Source organism: Balaenoptera musculus, chromosome 21, assembly GCF_009873245.2.
Source record: "Balaenoptera musculus isolate JJ_BM4_2016_0621 chromosome 21, mBalMus1.pri.v3, whole genome shotgun sequence".
NCBI classification, from domain to species: Eukaryota; Metazoa; Chordata; class Mammalia; order Artiodactyla; family Balaenopteridae; genus Balaenoptera; species Balaenoptera musculus.
The window spans coordinates 32,132,674-32,152,165 of record NC_045805.1 but is presented as its reverse complement, the minus strand read 5'-3'; the positions used below and the strand labels follow the sequence as shown (position 1 = coordinate 32,152,165).

The following is a 19,492-nucleotide window of genomic DNA, read 5'->3' as shown; positions in this document are numbered from 1 at the left end:
AAAAAGTCAGATTCTTGCAGTGGCCTCTTCCCACCTTGCTGTCTGTATCCCGCACTGTCTCACTCCACTCCAGCCGTGCTGGCTTCCTTATCTGTTCCTTGAACAGGCAGTCTTCTCCCTTCGGGCTTTTGCACTTACTGTTTGTTCTCCCCGTAATGATCTTCCCCTAGAAATCCAGTTTTGATTCAGTTGTCTCAGTATTTGAAGTGCCTGTCCTGACAGCTCTTTGAAAAACTGTAGTCGCTCCTCCCCCTGCAGAGGTCGTCTTCTTCACCTCCTCATCTTTTTCCCCAACGTCACTTGTCTTCTAATGTACTATTGAATTTATTTCTTCATTATGTTTATAGTCTGTTTCACTCAGTAGAATGTTGCGTTCACAGGGGCGGGGATTTTTGTCTGCCTTGTTTACTGTTTTCTCCCTTGCACGAAGAAGAGTGCCTTGTACATGATAGATGTTCCACAAAGATTTGTTGAAGGAACAGTGTTGTACAAAAGGACTCCTCCTTACAATATTCCTAAGCAGAGAGTAGCAAGAAAAAGAAGAATGTGGAAAACGAGTGTTTTGGTCATTGTCGGAAATCTTGTGCTAGGTCTTTACTTTCTGTGTGACTGCTTTCCAGTCCGAAGAGCCAGGAGCCAGGAGCCAGGACTGTCTACTTCCTGGGAGACTCTGGGCCAGTTCGCAAAGAAGAGTTTACCCAGGGGACAAAGTCTCCCAGAAAGGATCTGTTTCTTAGATTCCTTGGATGTACAGAAGACACGGAATCAATAGGAATGCTTTCTCAATCACTGTAACGTAACACGGTTCTCATTCCCACTGCTACTTTTGGTACCCTTGCTCAAACTGATAAAAAAGAGATTCTTTCAGGGCACCAAATGCCCCCAATAAAATTTTAATGTGACTTGGATTTCTCAAAGGTTCTTGTTTTATAGTTGAGTGTGTCTCCCACTAGTCTTCAAAAGTGAACATAGCCAGTGGGACTATCTAAAAATATCGTTATTGAGTAAAACAATAACTAAAAACAACCCAGCAACACAAAGAAACACATCAAAATTGTGTTCGTATAAATATCACATAGACAGTTCAAGTTGGACCGTTTCTAGAAGCCCATCTAGCCTTCAGAGTATTAACTACAGTTCTTAGAAATTACCATCAGAGGCATTTAAACCTCAAACTGTAGCTGACATTCTGCCCTGTGCATGCTGCTTCTCGGTAGCTATAGTGCGTGCGTCATCGCTGGATTCACATTATTGTCACATAGCTCCTAGTAAGCGTTAGTGAGGGGAGCGCAGGAATGTCGTTCAGCAGAGTGAAAAGAGGTTGGGGAAACAGAGCTCGCTTCACATATTTGAAGAACCTTTACTATGGAAGACAAATAAAACTTAATTCTAGAGAGGACTAGATAATTTTTGAGGTCTCTTCTGATGCTGAGATTTATGATTCTGTGAATATTTTCTGTATCTTCTGCCATTTTATTTTTTATTTTTTGTCATTTTATTTTTTATTTTTTTCACCATGTCTCGCGGCTTGCAGGATCTTTGTTCCCCGACCGGAGACTGAACCTGGACCCTTGGTAGGGAAAGCGCGGAGTCTTAACCACTGGACAGCCAGGGAACTTCCTCTGTCACTTTAAATGTTCACTTCTTGATGGTTGAAGACATGACTTAAGATTTTCAAAGTGAGTAATTGCTATGACTTAAGATCTTTTTCTTCATGTTTATTACAGAGGTTCCAGAAACTTCAGCACTTGCAGTGCAGAAGACTTTGAGAAGTTGACTTTAAATAAAGGTGGAAACTGCCTTCTTAATATTCCAAAGCCTGACGAAGCTTACAGCGCTCCTTTCTGTGGTAATAAATTGGTGGACCCTGGGGAAGAGTGTGACTGTGGTACTCCAAAGGTCAGTTTAATGTGTGATGTTTGCTTTGCGAAGTTACCTTGGGATTTGCAAAAAAATAAAATAGCTCAGTTTGGGCAACTCTAGCATAGGAGCTAAAGTAAAATTTAGTGGCAAAATGAGGATTGGTATTTTGCTTGTGGGGATATGTTCCTGGGGTTGATCATCCCCTCATTCCTAGAACATAACCAATGGTGTCATCTGTTTTGGTGTCCAGGAAAGCGCCATGTTTATTCTTCTGTTTTTTTGCTACCGTCTACCATTTCTGTTATGGTTACTGAGTCATTTATTTATTTTAAAGAACGAATCAGTTTTTCTCTTGGCTCTTTACTTATAAGCTTTTACTATTCTGGCACTGCCATTGCAGAAACATTTATTCAGTTGACCTCATTTTAATAGTAAATTGAAGCTGGCCCATTGTCCAAGTTCTTCGTTAACAAAGTTCTTGCTACTCAAATTAACATCCTCCCTTTAGTAAGCTTCAGTTCACCTACCGCTCTCTGGCTTTCTCACACCTGTTACCCACACTTACTGCCATAAGTCTGTGCCCATCTTTATTATTATTCTTCTATATCTCAGCCATTCTCCTCTCAAAATGGCCTACTTAAGACTTCCTAGACAAGGCTTAGGAGGAAAAAAAATTTTAATTAAATTTCAAAAATTAAAAAAAATTAAATTTAAATTTTAAAGAAATTGGTTCAATTGTATGTAAACTTTACTATCTTCTCAATCTTTTCCACAAGTGCTGCTTCTTCTCCCTTACCTGACCACACATCCCTGGCTTTTGCCAGAAGGCTTTACATTCTAGAAAGACAGTATGTTTTTTTGTTTTTGTTTTTGTTTTTGTTTTCTGGGGGGAGGGGCGCGCCGCTTGGCTTGTGAGATCTTAGTTTCCCAACCAAGGGTCGAACCCTCGGCAGTGAGAGCACAGAGTCCTACCCACTGGACCACCAGGGAATTCCCAGGCAGTATGTATTTTATGATGAAATTGTCATGGGCCTTCATTGCACTATTGCTGCATGTCAGCAGCCTCTGCTAAATGTTTTCCATGGTATGATCCTCACAATAACTCTAGGAGATTGATATTTCTTTATATTCTCATTTTCAAATGAGGAAAATAAAGCCTAATGAGGTTATGTTTAATCTCTAAATTAATGTTATACTGTTAGGATGACCAAGCTCTTCTTTCCAGGCATTCTCCTAAAATATTATATATGTTTTGATTTCTCCTGACTGTTTACTTCATTATCAAACTAATTGAAATAGTCTATATTTGCTTCTCTAGCTTTTTTTTTTTTAAAGTATTTGTTTATTTATTTATGGCTGTGTTGGGTCTTCGTCTCTGTGCTAGGGCTTTCTCTAGTTGTGGCAAGCGGGGGCCACTCTTCATCGCGGTGTGCGGGCCTCTCACTATTGCGGCCTCTCCTGTTGCGGAGCACAGGCTCCAGACGCGCAGGCTCAGTAGTTGTGGCTCACGGGCCCAGCTGCTCCGCGGCACGTGGGATCTTCCCAGACCAGGGCTCGAACCCGTGTCCCCTGCATTGGCAGGCAGACTCTCAACCACTGCGCCACCAGGGAAGCCCCGCTTCTCGAGGTTTTGCACTACAAATTACTCTTGAAAAAAGTACCTCTTCCCCCTCAAATATCACAGGTGTTGTTCTTCGTATAAAAGTTTCAAACAGCAAGCACAAGCAAAATTCCCCTTTATTTCTCCCATACATTTTTTCACTTCCTTCTGCAGTGGTAATCATTCTTATAAGTTTAGTGTGTTTCTTTATAGATTTTATTCTATGCATTTATATACCTATATACAGTATGTACATTTGTACCATAGTTGGGTTTGTTTTAGGATTTTATTTTTTTACATAAATGAAATCTGACTTAATACATTGCATGCAGAGTTTTTTTTTCTATTAATATATCCTGGAGATTTTTTCCGTGTCATTATGTTATTTACACATAATCCTTTAATCTGCTGATTAGTATTTCAGTATAAGGATGTACTGTGATTTATTTCACCATACTCTCGTTAAAGGACATTTACTCACTGTAGTGTATTTTTCTGTTGCAAACAGTACATCCTTGTATATGCTCCATGTATGTGTGTGTGTGTGCATACCTACATATACAAGTATTTCTCTAAGATAATTACCTAAAGGTAGAATTATTGAATTGCAAAGTATGTGTGTTTTTAATTTTATTAGAGACTACCAAATTTCTTACAAAAAGGCTGTGTCAGTTTGCACTTTTACCAACAGTATGTCATGGCATTTGGTGTCCCCCATAGTTTTGTAACTGAGCAAGGTACAAGTTTTACTCCTGTTTCAAGATTATCATCATATAGCCCCTCTATAATTTTTTCTAGCATTTTTGTACTTACAGTTTTTTGTATTAGCTCTATAATTGGTGGGGGGGGTCATGTGGAGTGAGCTAGAGAATTAACTTTTACCCATTAATTGTCAGTTGTTGCAAAACCATTTAAAATGGTACTTTCACCATAAATAAAATTCCTGTATACATAGTCTATTTCCGGATTCTCTTTTCTTTTATGAAGCCATCTGTCTGTCTTGCACAGTAGCTGTGAAAAAAAATTAACAGCTGTATTGAAGTATAATTGAATACAATGTCAAAAAAAACCACCCCAAATTCAGACTTAGATAAGAAAAGGCTTTATCCAGAAGAAAGACTATTGTAGTAGGGAGAACATGCTGATCTCAGACATCTGGAAGCGTCTCAAAATCAAACAAAAAGGTTTTTCTTTTATAGGGTAAATGTGGGAGCAAACAGAGATAAGCAGAATCTTCTATGGGGAAGCTGGATAAGCAGGGGAGAATAGCCAGTGAGGTCTGATAGGAAGTTGTCTTTTGGTCAGCTGATTGCCAGGAGAAGCTGGGAAGGGGTGGGGATACTTGTACCCTTTTTTTTTTTGTGGAGACAAGCAGAGTTCAAGGGCCTATAGGAAAGAGAGAAGGCTCACTAAAGATTGGTCAAGACAAAGCAAAGGGTAAGAAACAGGCAATTATAAACACTTGTCAACAATGAACTGCACCCGTTTAATGCATACAAGTTAGGTTTTGATACCTGTTTGCATATGTGAAACATATGTTTTTGTGCTTTTGGTGTTACATCTAAGAAATCTTTGCCTAGTCCAAGATTGCAAATGTTTTCTCCTAGAAGCTTTATCATTTTAGGTTTTTTAAAAAAATAAATGTATTTATATTTTATTTATTGACTTTTGGTTGCATTAGGTCTTTGTTGCTGCACACAGGCTTTCTCTAGTTGTGGCGAGGGGGGGCTACTCTTTGTTGCGGTGCGCAGTCTTCTCATTGCGGTGTCTTCTCTTGTTGCGGAGCACAGGCTCCAGGCACGCAGGCTTCACTAGTTGTGGCACGTGGGCTCAGTAGTTGTGGCTCACCGGCTCTAGAGCACAGGCTCAGTAGTTGTGGCACACGGGCTTAGTTGCTCCACGGCATGTGGGATCTTCCCGGACCAGGGATGGAACCCGTGTCCCCTGCATTGGCAGGTGTGGATTCTTAACCACTGTGCCACCAGGGAAGTCCATCGTTTTAGGTTTTACATTTAGGTTTATGATCCATTTTGACTTAATTTTTTGTACGGTGCAAGGTATAGATCATTTTTCAAAGTTTCAGATTTTTATTATGAAATAATTATAAATGGACAGACTGTTGCAAAAACAGTCCAAAGAGTCCTATGTATTTTTCGCCCAGTTTCCCCCAAAGGGTGAAAAATTATATAGTGATAGTGCAGTATAAAAACCAGGACACTGACGTTGGTATGTTAACTAGATTACAGACTTTATTCAGCTTTTCCATTTTAACCTGCATTCGTGTGTGTGTGTGAACTTTTATGCAGTTTTATCCCATATATAGATTTATGTAACCACCACCTCAATTAAAATACAGAACTGTTCCATCACCACAAAAGAACACCCTCCTGCTACCTTGTCGTAATCACACCCACCCTGACTCCAGCCCTTATCCCTGCCCCTGGCTTCCATCGGTGGTTTTGCCAGTTCAATAATGTTTTCCATTTCAATAATAAATAGAGGGACTTCCCTGGTGGTCCAGTGGTTAGGACTTTGCCTTCCAATGAAGGGGGTGTGGGTTCAATCCCTGGTCAGGGAGTTAAGATTCCACATGCCTCGGGCCAAAAAACCAAAGCATAAAACAGAAGCAGTGTTGTAACAAATTCAATAAAGACTTAAAAGAAATAATAATAAATGGAGGGACTTCCCTGGTGGTCCAGTGGTAAAGAATCTGCCTTACAATGCAGGAGACGCAGGTTCGATCCCTAGTCGGGGAACTAAGATCCCACATGCCTTGGGGCAACTAAGTCCGCGCGCCACAAACAATGAGCTCATGCGCCTCAACTAGAGAGCCCGTGTGCTGCAAACTACAGAGCTCACTGTAGTTGTGGCTGGAGCCACAACTAGAGAAGAGAAAACCCGCACGCCACAACTAGAGAGAAGCTCAAGAGCTGCAATGAAGAGCTTGCACACGCAACAAAAGGTCCCACATGCCTCAATGAAGATCCCACGTGCCGCAACTAAGACCCGACACAGCCAAAAATAAATAAATAAATCTTTAAAAATAATAATAATAAATGGAATCATACAACATATAACCTTTTGAGACTGACTTTTTTTCACTAAGCGTAATGCCTTTGAGGTCAGTCTAGGTTGTTGCATGTGTTAATATTTTTTTATTTTTTATTAGTGAGTAACTGTCCATTGTATGGATATTACTTCAGAGATTGGGAATAATGTTTAGGTTGGTATTTCCACCAGCTCAAAGGGCCTATCTGAAGTTTGTTTAACCATTCACCCCTTAAAGGATATCTAGGTTGTTTTGCTATTATGCATTTTGCTATTATGAATAAAACTGCCATGAATTATAGTCCACTCTTTATCATCAGAGAATTAAAGAAAAATATGGTCTTCATGAGTAAACATATGAAGAATCTCAGCAGAGAAATGTATAATAAAGAACCAAATGGAAATTATAGAACTAAAAAGTCTAATAAATGAAAGATTCCCTGGGCAGAATTAATAGCAGACTAAGATGGCAGAAAAAGAGTCAATGAACATGAAGTAGAACAAAAGAAATAATCCAATCTAAAGAAAAAAGAAGAAAGATTAAAGAAAAATGAACAGAGCATCAGGGACATGTAGGCAATATCAAAGAGCCTAATGTAATTATAAGTGAAATCCCAAGAGGAGAGTGAGAACAAGATGGGAAAAGTATTCAAAGAAATAATGGCTGAAAATGTCCCATATTTAACAGAAAATGTTAAGTTACAATTCTAAAACACTAAGTAAAGCCAAATCAGAATCATTACTAAGAGTGATTGTAGGCACATTGTAATCAAAGTGCTGAGATAAGCAGAAAATAATGCAAGAAGTCAGAAGAAAATGGGGAACAAATGTATAAATGGCAGCTGATTTTGGGAGCAGAAGACAGTAGAACAGCAGATTTATAGTTCTGAAAGGAAGAAACCGTCAACCTAGGGCTTCCCTGGTGGCGCAGCGGTTGAGAATCTGCCTGCCAGTGCAGGGGACACGGGTTCAAGCCCTGGTCTGGGAAGATCCCACATGCCGTGGAGCGACTAGGCCCGTGAGCCACAATCGCTGAGCCTGCACGTCTGGAGCCTGTGCTCCACAACAAGAGAGGCCACGATGGTTGAGAGGCCCGTGCACCGCGATGAAGAGTGGCCCCCGCTTGCCGCAGCTAGAGAAAGCCCTCGCACAGAAACAAAGACCCAACACAGCCAAAAATAAATAAATAAATAAATAAATAAACAAATAAATAAATAAAATTTAAAAAAAAAAAAAAAAAAAAAAGAAACCGTCAACCTAGAATTCTGCAACATAGGAAAATAAATATTCTTCAAAAATTAAAGCTTATTTCCCCTGCTCCCTTCTCTCCTCCTCCTCCTTTCTCCTATCTTCTTCTTTCCCCCTCTCCTTTCTCCTTCCCTTCTCAAACAATTCATACCTGAAGACAGTAGTTGGAACATAGGAGAGTAGATGTCACTGGGTGGAAGGTTCGGGGCAGGGGTAGGGAGCCATGGTGGGCCAAAGTGGGGTGAGAGAAGCCAAGCAAGATAAAAAGAATGTCCACATGGGTGGAAATCCACCCAACAGAGAAGTCAGACCCTGAGCATGAAGAGAAGTGCATTTATGGATGCTTAATTTCCTGTGATCATTAAACACACTGTTATAAACTGAATGTTTGTGTCCCCCAAATTCATATGTTGAAGCCCTAATCCCAAGTATGTCTGTATTTGGAGAAGGGACCTCTAGGAAAGTAATTAAGGTTAAATGAGGTCATAAGGGTGGGCCTTGATCTTATAGGATTAGAGTCCTCATAAAAAAGAGACACTGGAGAGTTTGCTTGCTTTCTCTCTGAACACATGCTCTGAAGAAAGGCCATGTGAGCACACAGCAAGAAGGCAGCTGTCTACAAGCCAAGGAAGAGAGTCTGCGCCAGAAACTGTATTGGCTGGAACTTTGATCTTGGGCCTCTAGCCTTCAGAGCTGACGTAATAAATTTCTTTTGTTTAAGTCATTAGTCTATGGTATCTTGTTCTGGCAATCCCAGCAGACTAAGACACATATTTTCTGTGATTTCAGTCCTTTGAAATATGTTGAGACGTAGATAATAGCTAAAGAGTCGCTGATAAATCCAGAAGGATAGTAAGGGACTGTTTCCAGAGAGTAACTGTTACAGCCAGGTTAGAAGAAAGCATAGGTCTAAGATAAGAATTTTATTAATGCATATTGATGACAATAATTTATTTCTTTATTGACAGTCATTTTCTCTTCACAGGAATGTGAATTGGACCCTTGTTGTGAAGGAAGTACTTGTAAACTTAAATCATCTGCTGAATGTGCATATGGCGACTGTTGTCAAGACTGTTGGGTAGGGGATTCCTCCCTATTTGGAAAAAATAGAAAAAGGAAAAATATGCATATATCAAAATTGGTTTTCTCTGATCTGTAAGAGAGTACTATTTTTATTACCTGATTACATGAAAAGTTTTATGACACTTGTTTGCAGTTTTGTGTCATGTTCTTTTATAAGTGGTCTAAAGAGATTTTTTTTCTTAAGTAAAAACATTTTATTTTTCTGATTTAAGAGTGGTCTATGTTTTTCATTAAAAATTCAACAATAGAAAGTAGACACTGAAAGACCCTCTATCATTTTACCCTTTTCAGGTAGCCATTGTTTGATAATTTGTTATTAGTCACTTTTTCCTATGTAAATGTGAGTATGAGTGTGTGTGTAGGTGTGTGTTTGTGTGAAAGTGGGTAAACATGGGTGTACATATTTTTACTATGCACTTTTTTCAGTAAGATACCATGGATTTTCTTCCATTCAGGTAGTTCTACAAAGTTATATAGTTAGTATTCCTTTGTATGGCTGTACCATAATTTCTTTATCTGGTCTACTAATGATGGACATTTAGATAGCTTCCAATATTTGCTTATAAGTGGAATTGTTGGACAGAGTATGCATATGAAAATTTTTGAGACACATTTTATATACCTTCTACAAATGTGCCAGTCTGTAATTGCCAGTATAATCAATACACTGATTACTGTACAGTGTACAGTATTGATTACATCATGTAAGCACTATTTTTGTTTCCTCGTACTAACATTGGTTGCTAGCCAGTGTTACGATCCAGGTTAGTTTGATAGGTGTAAAGTGCTTTTATATCTTAGTTTAATTTGCATTTCTTTTGGTTATCAATGAGGCTATGCTTTTTCATTTTCCATGTTTCATGACTTTTATGAATAGCCTATTATGGGCCTTTGTTCATTTTTCTATTGGGTTATTTAATCTTTTGTTTTTGTTAGAACTTTTTATAGATATAAATACTGTGGTTTCCAATTTGATTAATTTGTGGGAATTTTCCTGATATTCCTGTTCAATTTCAATCCTATTACCCTAGTTCCTTCCAGGAGGTACTTTGTGCCGAGGAAAAACCAATGAATGTGATGTTCCAGAATATTGCAACGGTTCTTCTCAGTTCTGTCAGCCAGATGTTTTTATTCAGAATGGCTATCCTTGCCAGAATAACAAAGCCTATTGTTACAATGGCATGTGCCAATATTATGATGCTCAGTGTCAAGTCATCTTTGGCTCAAGTAAGATATTTTATTTATATTGATTGCTTTGATTTTATTTTTTTGTTTTAGTTTTTGTTAAAAATGGAAAACAAACATTATTGCTAAAATTGAAGTTCTCCCATTTCCTCTCTCCTATCATGTCTCCCTCTTTCCTTCTCTGTAGGCAATCATGGTCATGAATTTGATGTGTCCAAGTTCAGTTGGTGATTTTTGTTTTTATAATACTTTCTCACCTCTCTATCCTGTGTATATTAACATTATATGTATACATATATATGCACAGTATTGTATTCTAGATTTAATAAATTCATGTAAGTAGTATGGGGACATACATATGGGTCTTCTATTTTAGTTGTTCACTCAAAATGTTTTTGCAATCCATCTGTATTGCTATATTTAGATCATAGAGCATTAAAGTATTCTATTATATTTTTTATTGTGTCTCTTTTTAAATATTTCATTTTTATCAAAGTTATACAGACAGTAAAGAGCCAAATCATTCACAAGATTTTAAGAAAAAGTAAAGTGTGCCTCCACATAATAGCCCCATCCCTTAAGGCAACCATTTTTACCTTTTCTTGCTGATTTCTAGCCGATTACTTTGTTACTTGCTCCAGGTCTTTAGATAATTTCTTGGTAATGCTACTTTTCGATTTTTCCATTCTAGGTATTAACTGTTAATTTTTCACTGCGGAGGATGAGAATTTAATTTCTTACCTTCTCTTCTTTCAACACTTGTCAGCTCTCATCCTACTAATGCTCATTTTTCATTCTCCATCCTCTTAATATGGATTAATTATAATTTTAGGTAGAGCAGTGTTGACTGTTGTGATGTTGTAATTTATAACAAACCAAAAAAAATTGGTCTTTGTCCAGTTCCTGGCATGAGCTCCTAAAACCCTTGGAATTTCCCAAGTAATGAGAGCTGTAAAAGTGTCTTTTGTTATGTCAATGCAGTGACTTTTGGAAAGCCCCTCAGTGACTTAAGGATGGGGCTGGTTGCCAGGGAACTAACCCTGTGATTAGTTGGAACTTTCAGTTCCCTCACCTCTGGGACTGGAGATTGCCGTACTCACAAGTGGCCAGTGATTTAATCAATCATGCCTATGTAATGAAGCCTCCATGAAAACCCAAAAGGACAGGGTTTCGAGAGCTTCTGGCTTGGTGAACAAGTGGAGATGCAGGGAGAGTGTCACACTTGGCAGGGCCTGGAACCTCCAAGCCCCTGTCTCTATACCTTGCCCTATGCATCTCTTCCACCTGGCTGTTCCTGAGTTATATTCTTTGATAATACACCAGTAATCTAGTGAGTAAAATGTTTCTCTGAGTTCTGTGAGCCATTCTAGCAAATTAATCAAACCCAAGGAGGGGGTCATGGGAACCTTGATCTGATAGGGTCGGAGGAGAGAAGACTAAGCATGAAATGGGACTTCATTTATGTTAGTCAGGTCATGGGATACAGTGGTAGAGATCTGTGAACTTCTGATATATTTTGCAGAAATGGACAGGTTACTGCAGACCAAAAAAGTACTTACAGATAGGCATTTTAGAGAAGCAAATGCTATTATTTAGCAAGTGTATTATCTTTGTAGAGGCCTGCAAAAAAGTCTAGGACGACCGAAGGAACCACATTACTGGGGAGGGCTTGTTATTAATTTAGTCACTTTTTCCTAACATAAATGTGAGTGCGAGCATGTGCTTTGCTAGAGTTATTGCCATGTGACATTTATCCTGTGCAAGTATTCTGCATCCATTTTTAGATTACTTGATCCTCCACCTCTTTTTTCTTCCAACTCCTTTCACCACATATCCATTTTCTTGTAAACTGAACAACGTAGTATCAGGTGTGTAAGACAGACACATGAATTTCCATTATTAGATAGAATGTACTGCCAAAATGGTTTCAAAATATTTCCAAATAAAATATTTTTAGGAATATATAATTAAGTGGAAAAATCAAACATTAAGTGGTACATATATAAAATGTAAGAAAACGAGTGGATTGATACTTTATTAACTGTCATGGCTATTTGTCAATGTAATTAATACCTAAATTAAGCATCCATATATGGTAAGTTAAAAAAAATAATACCTGGAAGTGTTTTCACCAGCCCTCCCAGGCTGATCTAACCAGGGGTGCAGTAGACCTGTGTTTGAGAGCAATGAGAATTAATATGCTGAAAGTGCTACCATACTGTGCATGGTTTTTAATTTCATCATGGTTAATAATTTCATCTTGTTTAATGACACTTCTTTGAGGACTTGAGTGCTTGAGTCCAGGCTAACTTTTAAGTACCATCTAAGCTTTATTTTCACATTTTGTTGTTAATTATAAAATGTGGAACAAAATGTTTTATCTGTAGGTCCTGAAACCTTTTCAGAGGTGTTGAGGCAGTTTATCCAGGCGTGTGGACTGTCGTAGGGAATACTTTTATTTCTGAATTAAATTGCCATAACTTAAAAAAAATTTTTTTTTAATTTTGATTTTATTGGAGTATAGTTGATTTACAATGTTGTGTTAGTTTCAGGTGTAGAAAAAAAATTTTTTTTGATGTTACAGAAGCCAAGGCTGCTCCAAGGGATTGTTTCATTGATGTGAATTCCAAAGGTGACAGATTTGGCAATTGTGGTTTCTCTGGCAATGAATACAAGAAGTGTGCCACTGGGTAAGTGGAGGCGAGAGTATAAAAGAATATGAAAGATTGTAAGATCAGTCATCTTTAGTATCTTTTACAGCTCCTTGTGACTGCCGACTTTCTCCCCCTTCGACATCTAACTTTTCAAACTTACAATTTTGTAACACATGACTTCAGAGAGATTCTGAATAGGAAGGGTAAAATTATTCATACCTTTTGACATTATCTGTCTAAAATATAATGATTTTTAGAATGTTACTTTTGTTTATCCTGTTCTACAATAAGAAGCCCAAATAAACACTCTTCTCCCTCTTCCTTTCATTAAAAGATTATGCTGCTAAATCCATACGTAAAGGTATCTGCAGAATTAATTCTGGACTTCATCATTTTCTTCTGGCTCCATATAATTTGAAAGTGACAAATTAAAAGCCTTTTTTGTTTCTATAACATTTGCACATAGTAAAAAAATTAGTATTATTACAAAAATATAAACAAAAGTCATCCATAATCTCTGTCTGTATGTATTCACTAATTTCAGTGTATGTTTTCCCTTTTTTTGTTGTTTCTGTGCACTATACATACACACACTAACATTTTGCATAATTGGAATTATTCTATAATACTGTGCTTCTCTTCTACTCACTTCACCTCCTACTCTGCCAATTAGGCTAAGCAACTGAGGTAAAACAGTGCTTACTAAGAAGAAATAATAACCGTGACCTCCGTGTTCCGAAATCCAACAGACATCTTTAGGTCTTCATGCTTCTGGACCTCTCAGTAGCATTCAACTATGTTGACCATTTTCTCCTTGAAGACACCCCTTTCCTTGGCTTTTGTGTAGAATGTTCTCCTAGTATTTTTTTTCTGTTTCCGGATGCTCCTTTAATGTATTTATTTGTAGGCTCATCTTTCTCTACTGAGCCATTAAATGTGAAATACTTCAGCTCTACTGGTCTACATGTCGTCCTCTGCCACAGGGCCTTGGCACGTGCTGTTCCTTCTGCCTGGCATGCTCTCCTCTCTGCCATTTTAAGTATAACTTCTCTAAGAAAGACTTCCTCAACTTCCTTAACAGGGTCAGATGTCCCTCTTATAGATGTTCTTAATGCTGTGTGCTTTTATTTTTTTAACGTTAGCCAAATTATGTTGTTCTAATTCTTTACAAATTAGTTATCCACATAAAGTATATTTCACAGAATATTTAGAATATACCTTTCTTGATATATAAAACAGAGTAGGTTGAAGGAAGTTAGAAAAACAAGAAAGCATTTCAAAAGAGGGTATGAACATAACTGTTTTGACTACCTTGTACAGTCTCAAAACTAGTTGTAGATATAAGTTCTCTTGCATTTATATAGCACTCTTTTTCTGGGGAAGTCAAACTATTATTCTTAATAAATTTTTAGTATATTTAAATTGCACGGGAAGGTTATGTCCAAACCATTGCCTTAGCAAGAATAATCACTTAAAAACGATACTGCCTTAGAAAAGATATTGGGTCGGCCAAAAAGTTCGTTCGGTTTTAAGTAAAAACACAAGACACATTTTAAATTTTCATGAAGAACTTTATTGAACAACATATTCACTGACCGAATGAACTTTTTGGCCAGTCCAATAGATAGTGTAATAGGTAATTTTCCAGATAAAGGGAAGGTCAGATACAAAACCAGTTATAGGCACAGCATTTTCAAGATTCTTTTATGGTGTTTAGAAAAGACCAAGGAGGGCTCTGTCCTGCACTTGGAGGAACTGGACCCATCTTGGGTAACATAATTAGGCTAAATCAAAATGAGAAAAGTAGCAGTTTGAAAGTTGAAGGAAGGATGAACTGGTTAAAAAATTGTGTTTCTCTTTCATTGAATTTGATGTGTTGTATTTTCCTTATTGTTCAGGTCACAATATTTTCTAAGTTACACTGTGATTTCTCCTTTGACTCATGTGTTGTTAAAAGTGTATTGCTAATTTCCAAATATTTGGGAATATTCTGGTTATCTGTTTGTTTTTGATTTCTAGTTTAATTCCATTGAGAACATACTCTCTGTGATTTCAGTTCTTTTCAATTTATTGAGATGTGAATTAGTGTCCAGCATATGGTCTATTTTGGTGAATGTTCCATGTTCAATTAAAAAGAAAAGTGTATCTTGCAGTTGTTGGATATATTATTCTATAAATGTCAAGTTACTTAATGGTCTTGTTCAAATCTTGTATATTTTGGGTGTGTGTGTGTTTATCTGTTTACCCTTCAGTTTCTGAGAGGTGTGTTAAAATCCCCAGCTGTGATTATGACGTTGTCTATTTCTTTTAGTTCTATAAATTTTTGCTGTATGTGTTTTGAAGTGTGTTCTTCAGTGCTTATGTTATTAGGTGCATACACATTTAGGATTGTTATGTCTTCTGGAAGAACTGATCCTTTCATTACTACCAAATTTAATACTTCGGAATTTTTTTTGTAGTATTTGTCTCATAAAACATCTCATTTGTTTAAGTGACCATCTGGTTACCACCCTCATCACTACACTGTAAAGTCCATTCTGTGTTTAACATAGTGCCTGGCACATTGTCATAGTAAGTGCCTATTAACTGTTTGTTGAATGAATGAAGGAACAGATGATATATCTAATGGGTGGAATTAGTGTAACTAATTGAATGAGCTGAGCTAAACCTTGGGATAAGTGGATTGATGCAGACCTGTAAGGGGCTTGCTACATATGCCTTATCCTTGTCTTTAGCCTGGTTCCGTTTCCATACTTTTATGAATATCTTAATGAAAATATAGCAACTACATTTACAAAACTTAAATTACTGGGTAGCTGATTTGAAAAGCATTTTATAATAGTAATATAAGGATAATGTTATATAGTCATTAGGAATACACATTTGAAGTTAGACTCTGGGTTTGAATACTGCTTTAACCACTTAAGATCTCTGAGACTTTGGACAAGTTACTTCGCTTACATACTTCATTTTTCTCTTCTGTAAAATGGGACTAATAATGGTACCTATTTCTAAGTGTTGTTTTAAAGACTGAATGAGTTGGTGGATGTTAATACTAAGAAGAGTACCCGGTTCATTGTAGGACTTACCATCATCATCATCATCACCCTCTTTATAATCATCCCCATCATAGAAAATGCATAAAATCTAGAAAAGTCTCAAGAAACTGGTCACATATGGTCCTGTCATCCAGAGATACTGTTAAATTTTTATTGTTATTTCCTTCTCATGTGTATTCATAAGCATATAAATATGTATCATACACATGTATACATACACATATGTGTACTCAGAGACCCACATCTGTGTGTATAAACAAAATTGCATAGTATGATTTATACTGTTTTATAAGTTGATGTATTTACTTTCCACTCTATTAAGGGCATTTATAGGATATACCCAGCTTCTTTTAACCATTTCCTTATGTTAGAAATGTAAGTTGTTTCCAGTAATTTGTTTTTTTAAACAAGGCTGTGATAAATACATTTTAAGTATTTATGTCTCTGATTGTTTCTTTAGTAGATTTTTCTCAAAAGAAAATGGAAGATAGTTTTAAAGGCTCTTCATAGATGCTTCTAAATTGGCCTTCAAAACGTTTGACTGATTTATACTTCCACTACCCCCTCATCAATGTCAGAGTATTGTCTTAAGAAATACTTTTCCAACTTGTTACATCAAATAGATATTTCATTCTTGCTTTGAATGAATTTGTAAATACTTATTTAATTTCTTGTTGTTGTTTTTCAAAAATGTTTAAAGGGATACAGAGAAAATGTGGTTTCCACTCTTACTCTCTTTTTCCCTCTTCCCACCCTGCTCTTCAAGTGTGTCTTTGAGCCTCTTGTCTGCCTTTCCAGAGTTCATTATGCACATATACACTCCTAGTCCCCACCCAGACTCCCACCGCCTGCTGTGCACATTGTCTTGTTCCATTTCACCAAAAGAGCTGTCCTCTCTTTCAGAACATAGATGGTGTCGTCTTTTTAAACTATTTATTTATTTACATTTTTAATATTTTTATACAATTTTTAAGGGTTCCTTTCCATTTACATTTATTACAAAATATTGGCTATATTCCCCATGTTGTATTGTACAAATACATCCTTGAGCCATTCTTTTTTTTTTTTTTTTATTAATTTATTAATTTATTTATTTTTGGCTGTGTTGGGTCTTCGTTTCTGTGCGAGGGCTTTCTCTAATTGCGGCGAGCGGCGGCCACTCTTCATCGCGGTGCGCGGGCCTCTCACTATTGCGACCTCTCTTGTTGCGGAGCACAGGCTCCAGACGCGCAGGCTCAGTAATTGTGGCTCACGGGCCCAGCCGCTCCGCGGCACGTGGGATCTTCCCAGACCAGGGCTCGAACCCGTGTCCCCTGCACTGGCAGGCAGATTCTCAACCACTGCGCCACCAGGGAAGCCCCCTTGAGCCATTCTTAACACTCAATAGTTTGTTAAACTTTTTAAATGAAAAGTTTTAAATACACAGAGAAGTAGAAAGAATAGTATGATGAACACACATATATCCTAGATTAAAACATTGTTAATATTTTATCATATTTACCTTGTCTAGATTTTGCTGAACCATTTTTAAGTAAATTATCAGCATTATGATGCATCACTCCTAAATTCTTGAGTATTCATCTCCAACATATAAGCCCGTTCTCAATACTGTTATCATACCTAACAAAATTAAGAGTTTCCTAATGTCATGTAATCCCTGGTCAATATTTACATTTCTCCAATTGTCCATGTCCTCAGATTGTCTTTCATAGCTGTTTTTTTTTTTTCCACATCAGGACTCAACCAAGGTTCACACATTGCATTTAGTTGTCATGTCACTTAAGGCACTTTTTAAAAAAAAATTAATTAATTTTATTTTTGGCTGCATTGGGTCTTCGTTGCTGTGAGCGGGCTTTCTCTAGTTGCGGTGAGCGGGGGCTACTCTTAGTTGCAGTGCGCGGGCTTCTCATTGAGGTGGCTTCTCTTGTTGCGGAGCACGGGCTCTAGGCACATGGGCTCAGTAGTTGTGGCTCGTGGGCTGTAGAGCGCAGGCTCAGTAGTTGTGGTGCACCAACTTAGTTGCTCAGCAGCATGTGGGATCTTCCCGGACCAGGACTCGAACCTGTGTTCCCTGCATTGGCAGGCAGATTCTTAACCACTGTGCCACCAGGGAAGCCCCACTTAAGTCACTTTTAATCTAAAATATTCTTCTTCAGTTTATTTATTTATTTATTTTCAATGACAGTGACCTGAGGAAATGACTGGGCCAGTGGTCTTTTAGGGTGGCCCGTGTTCTGGATTTGTTTGGTAGTTTCTTCTCAACATTGCTTAACTTGTGTCTTTATTCCCTGAATTTTCTATACATCAGAAGTTAAATCTAAAGTCTTAATTAGATTCAGGTTAAACATTTTGAATACTTCATAAGTATTTGAATACTTCGTAAGTGGTAGATGATGTCAAGGAGGCACATAATTCTGGATTGTCTTATTATTACTGTTACTAAGTGGCAATGACCAGATCTTGCTCCTGTAAAGTTAGGTCTTTCCCACTGCAACTATCAAGTAATATGTGGAGTGATGATTTTGTATCGCATAAATATCCAGTTCCCCACCAGTGTTTCACCTCATGGTTTAAGCGTGCATTGATGATCCTTGCCTGAAGCAGTTATTCTATTGGTGCTTGCAATATAATTTTTATTACTATAACAATGAGCATCTCTTAGTTTTGTTGGCTGTTTGCATTTCTTATTTTGTGAATTGCCTATTTGCATCTTTGCTAATTTTTTTCTGTTGAAGTGACTATCCTTTTAATGATTTGTGACAGTTTTCTTTTAATATGTTAAGAGTATTTTCCTTTTACTTCTTAATATGTCACTAAGACTATACATGAGACATTAAGTATATCATAGCAGCATGAATTTTGGTAGGTTCCAGTAGATGCTAACTGAGATCTGCTTTCTTCTATGCTTTGTTTTAGAGGTTTTCATATCTAATTTCAACTAATTATGTGAGATAGGCATCATTATTTAGCTCTTGTTTTTCAGATGAAGAAACTGAACTTAAGAAAGTTTAAGCACTTTACTCAGGTTACCTCGTGAATAAATGGTGACATAAAAATAAATGTAAAGATGGGACAAAATAACTAACTCTTAAGTGAAGGATGGAAGGAAGAGGACGCTTAATAGCAGCATGTGCAAAAAGTAAATAGGAGTGTTAGCTGAGGATAAATTCAAGGACATCAATAATGTAATGTAGTTACCATAAGAGCTACTGTCATCCTGGGCTTCATAGAAGTACAGTATCTAGAATAAAGGAAATGACAGTTCACCTTGTTCTTTGCTTGTCAGGCTGTAGCTGAAATTTCATGTTTTACTCCGAGCACTGTGCTTCAAGAGGGAGGGAGACAAACTAGAACATATTTAGAGGAGAGCTTCCTTGTTGCATGAGAAATGATTGTAGACTATTGTCCTGTGAAGTAAGTAATTAGGACCTACGTGATAATTGTCCTAAAAAGCTGCCATGTGGAGGAAAGAAAAGACATTATCTGTGTGGTCTCCTGTCGAAGATCTGGGACCAATGAGGAAAAGTTATAGGGAGAAAGATTTTAACTCAAGAAGTAAAAGATATGATAGCTGGTATGAGAATATTTAGGAGGTGATGAATTAGAGGAATTGGAAAACAATATCCTATAATGACTTGGCAGTGATATCATAGGGGAGATTTAAGAATAGGGTAGGTGCTTGGATCAAAAGATAATCAACTAGGACTTCCCTCATGGCACAGTGGTTAAGAATCCGCCTGCTAATGCAGGGG

The 19,492-nt window shown here is 37.4% G+C and overlaps 1 protein-coding gene across 2 annotated transcripts in view; it reads left to right on the top strand.

The window, feature by feature from the left end:
• Nucleotides 1–19,492, top strand: part of ADAM9 (ADAM metallopeptidase domain 9) — a 103,281-nt gene that overhangs the window by 50,751 nt on the left and 33,038 nt on the right. For both annotated transcript variants that reach the window (XM_036838671.1, XM_036838672.1), the window contains 4 exons: nt 1,728–1,899; nt 8,745–8,837; nt 9,874–10,069; nt 12,612–12,717. In XM_036838671.1, the coding sequence (XP_036694566.1) occupies nt 1,728–1,899; nt 8,745–8,837; nt 9,874–10,069; nt 12,612–12,717 (567 nt within the window). The remainder of the gene's footprint in view (nt 1–1,727; nt 1,900–8,744; nt 8,838–9,873; nt 10,070–12,611; nt 12,718–19,492) is intronic.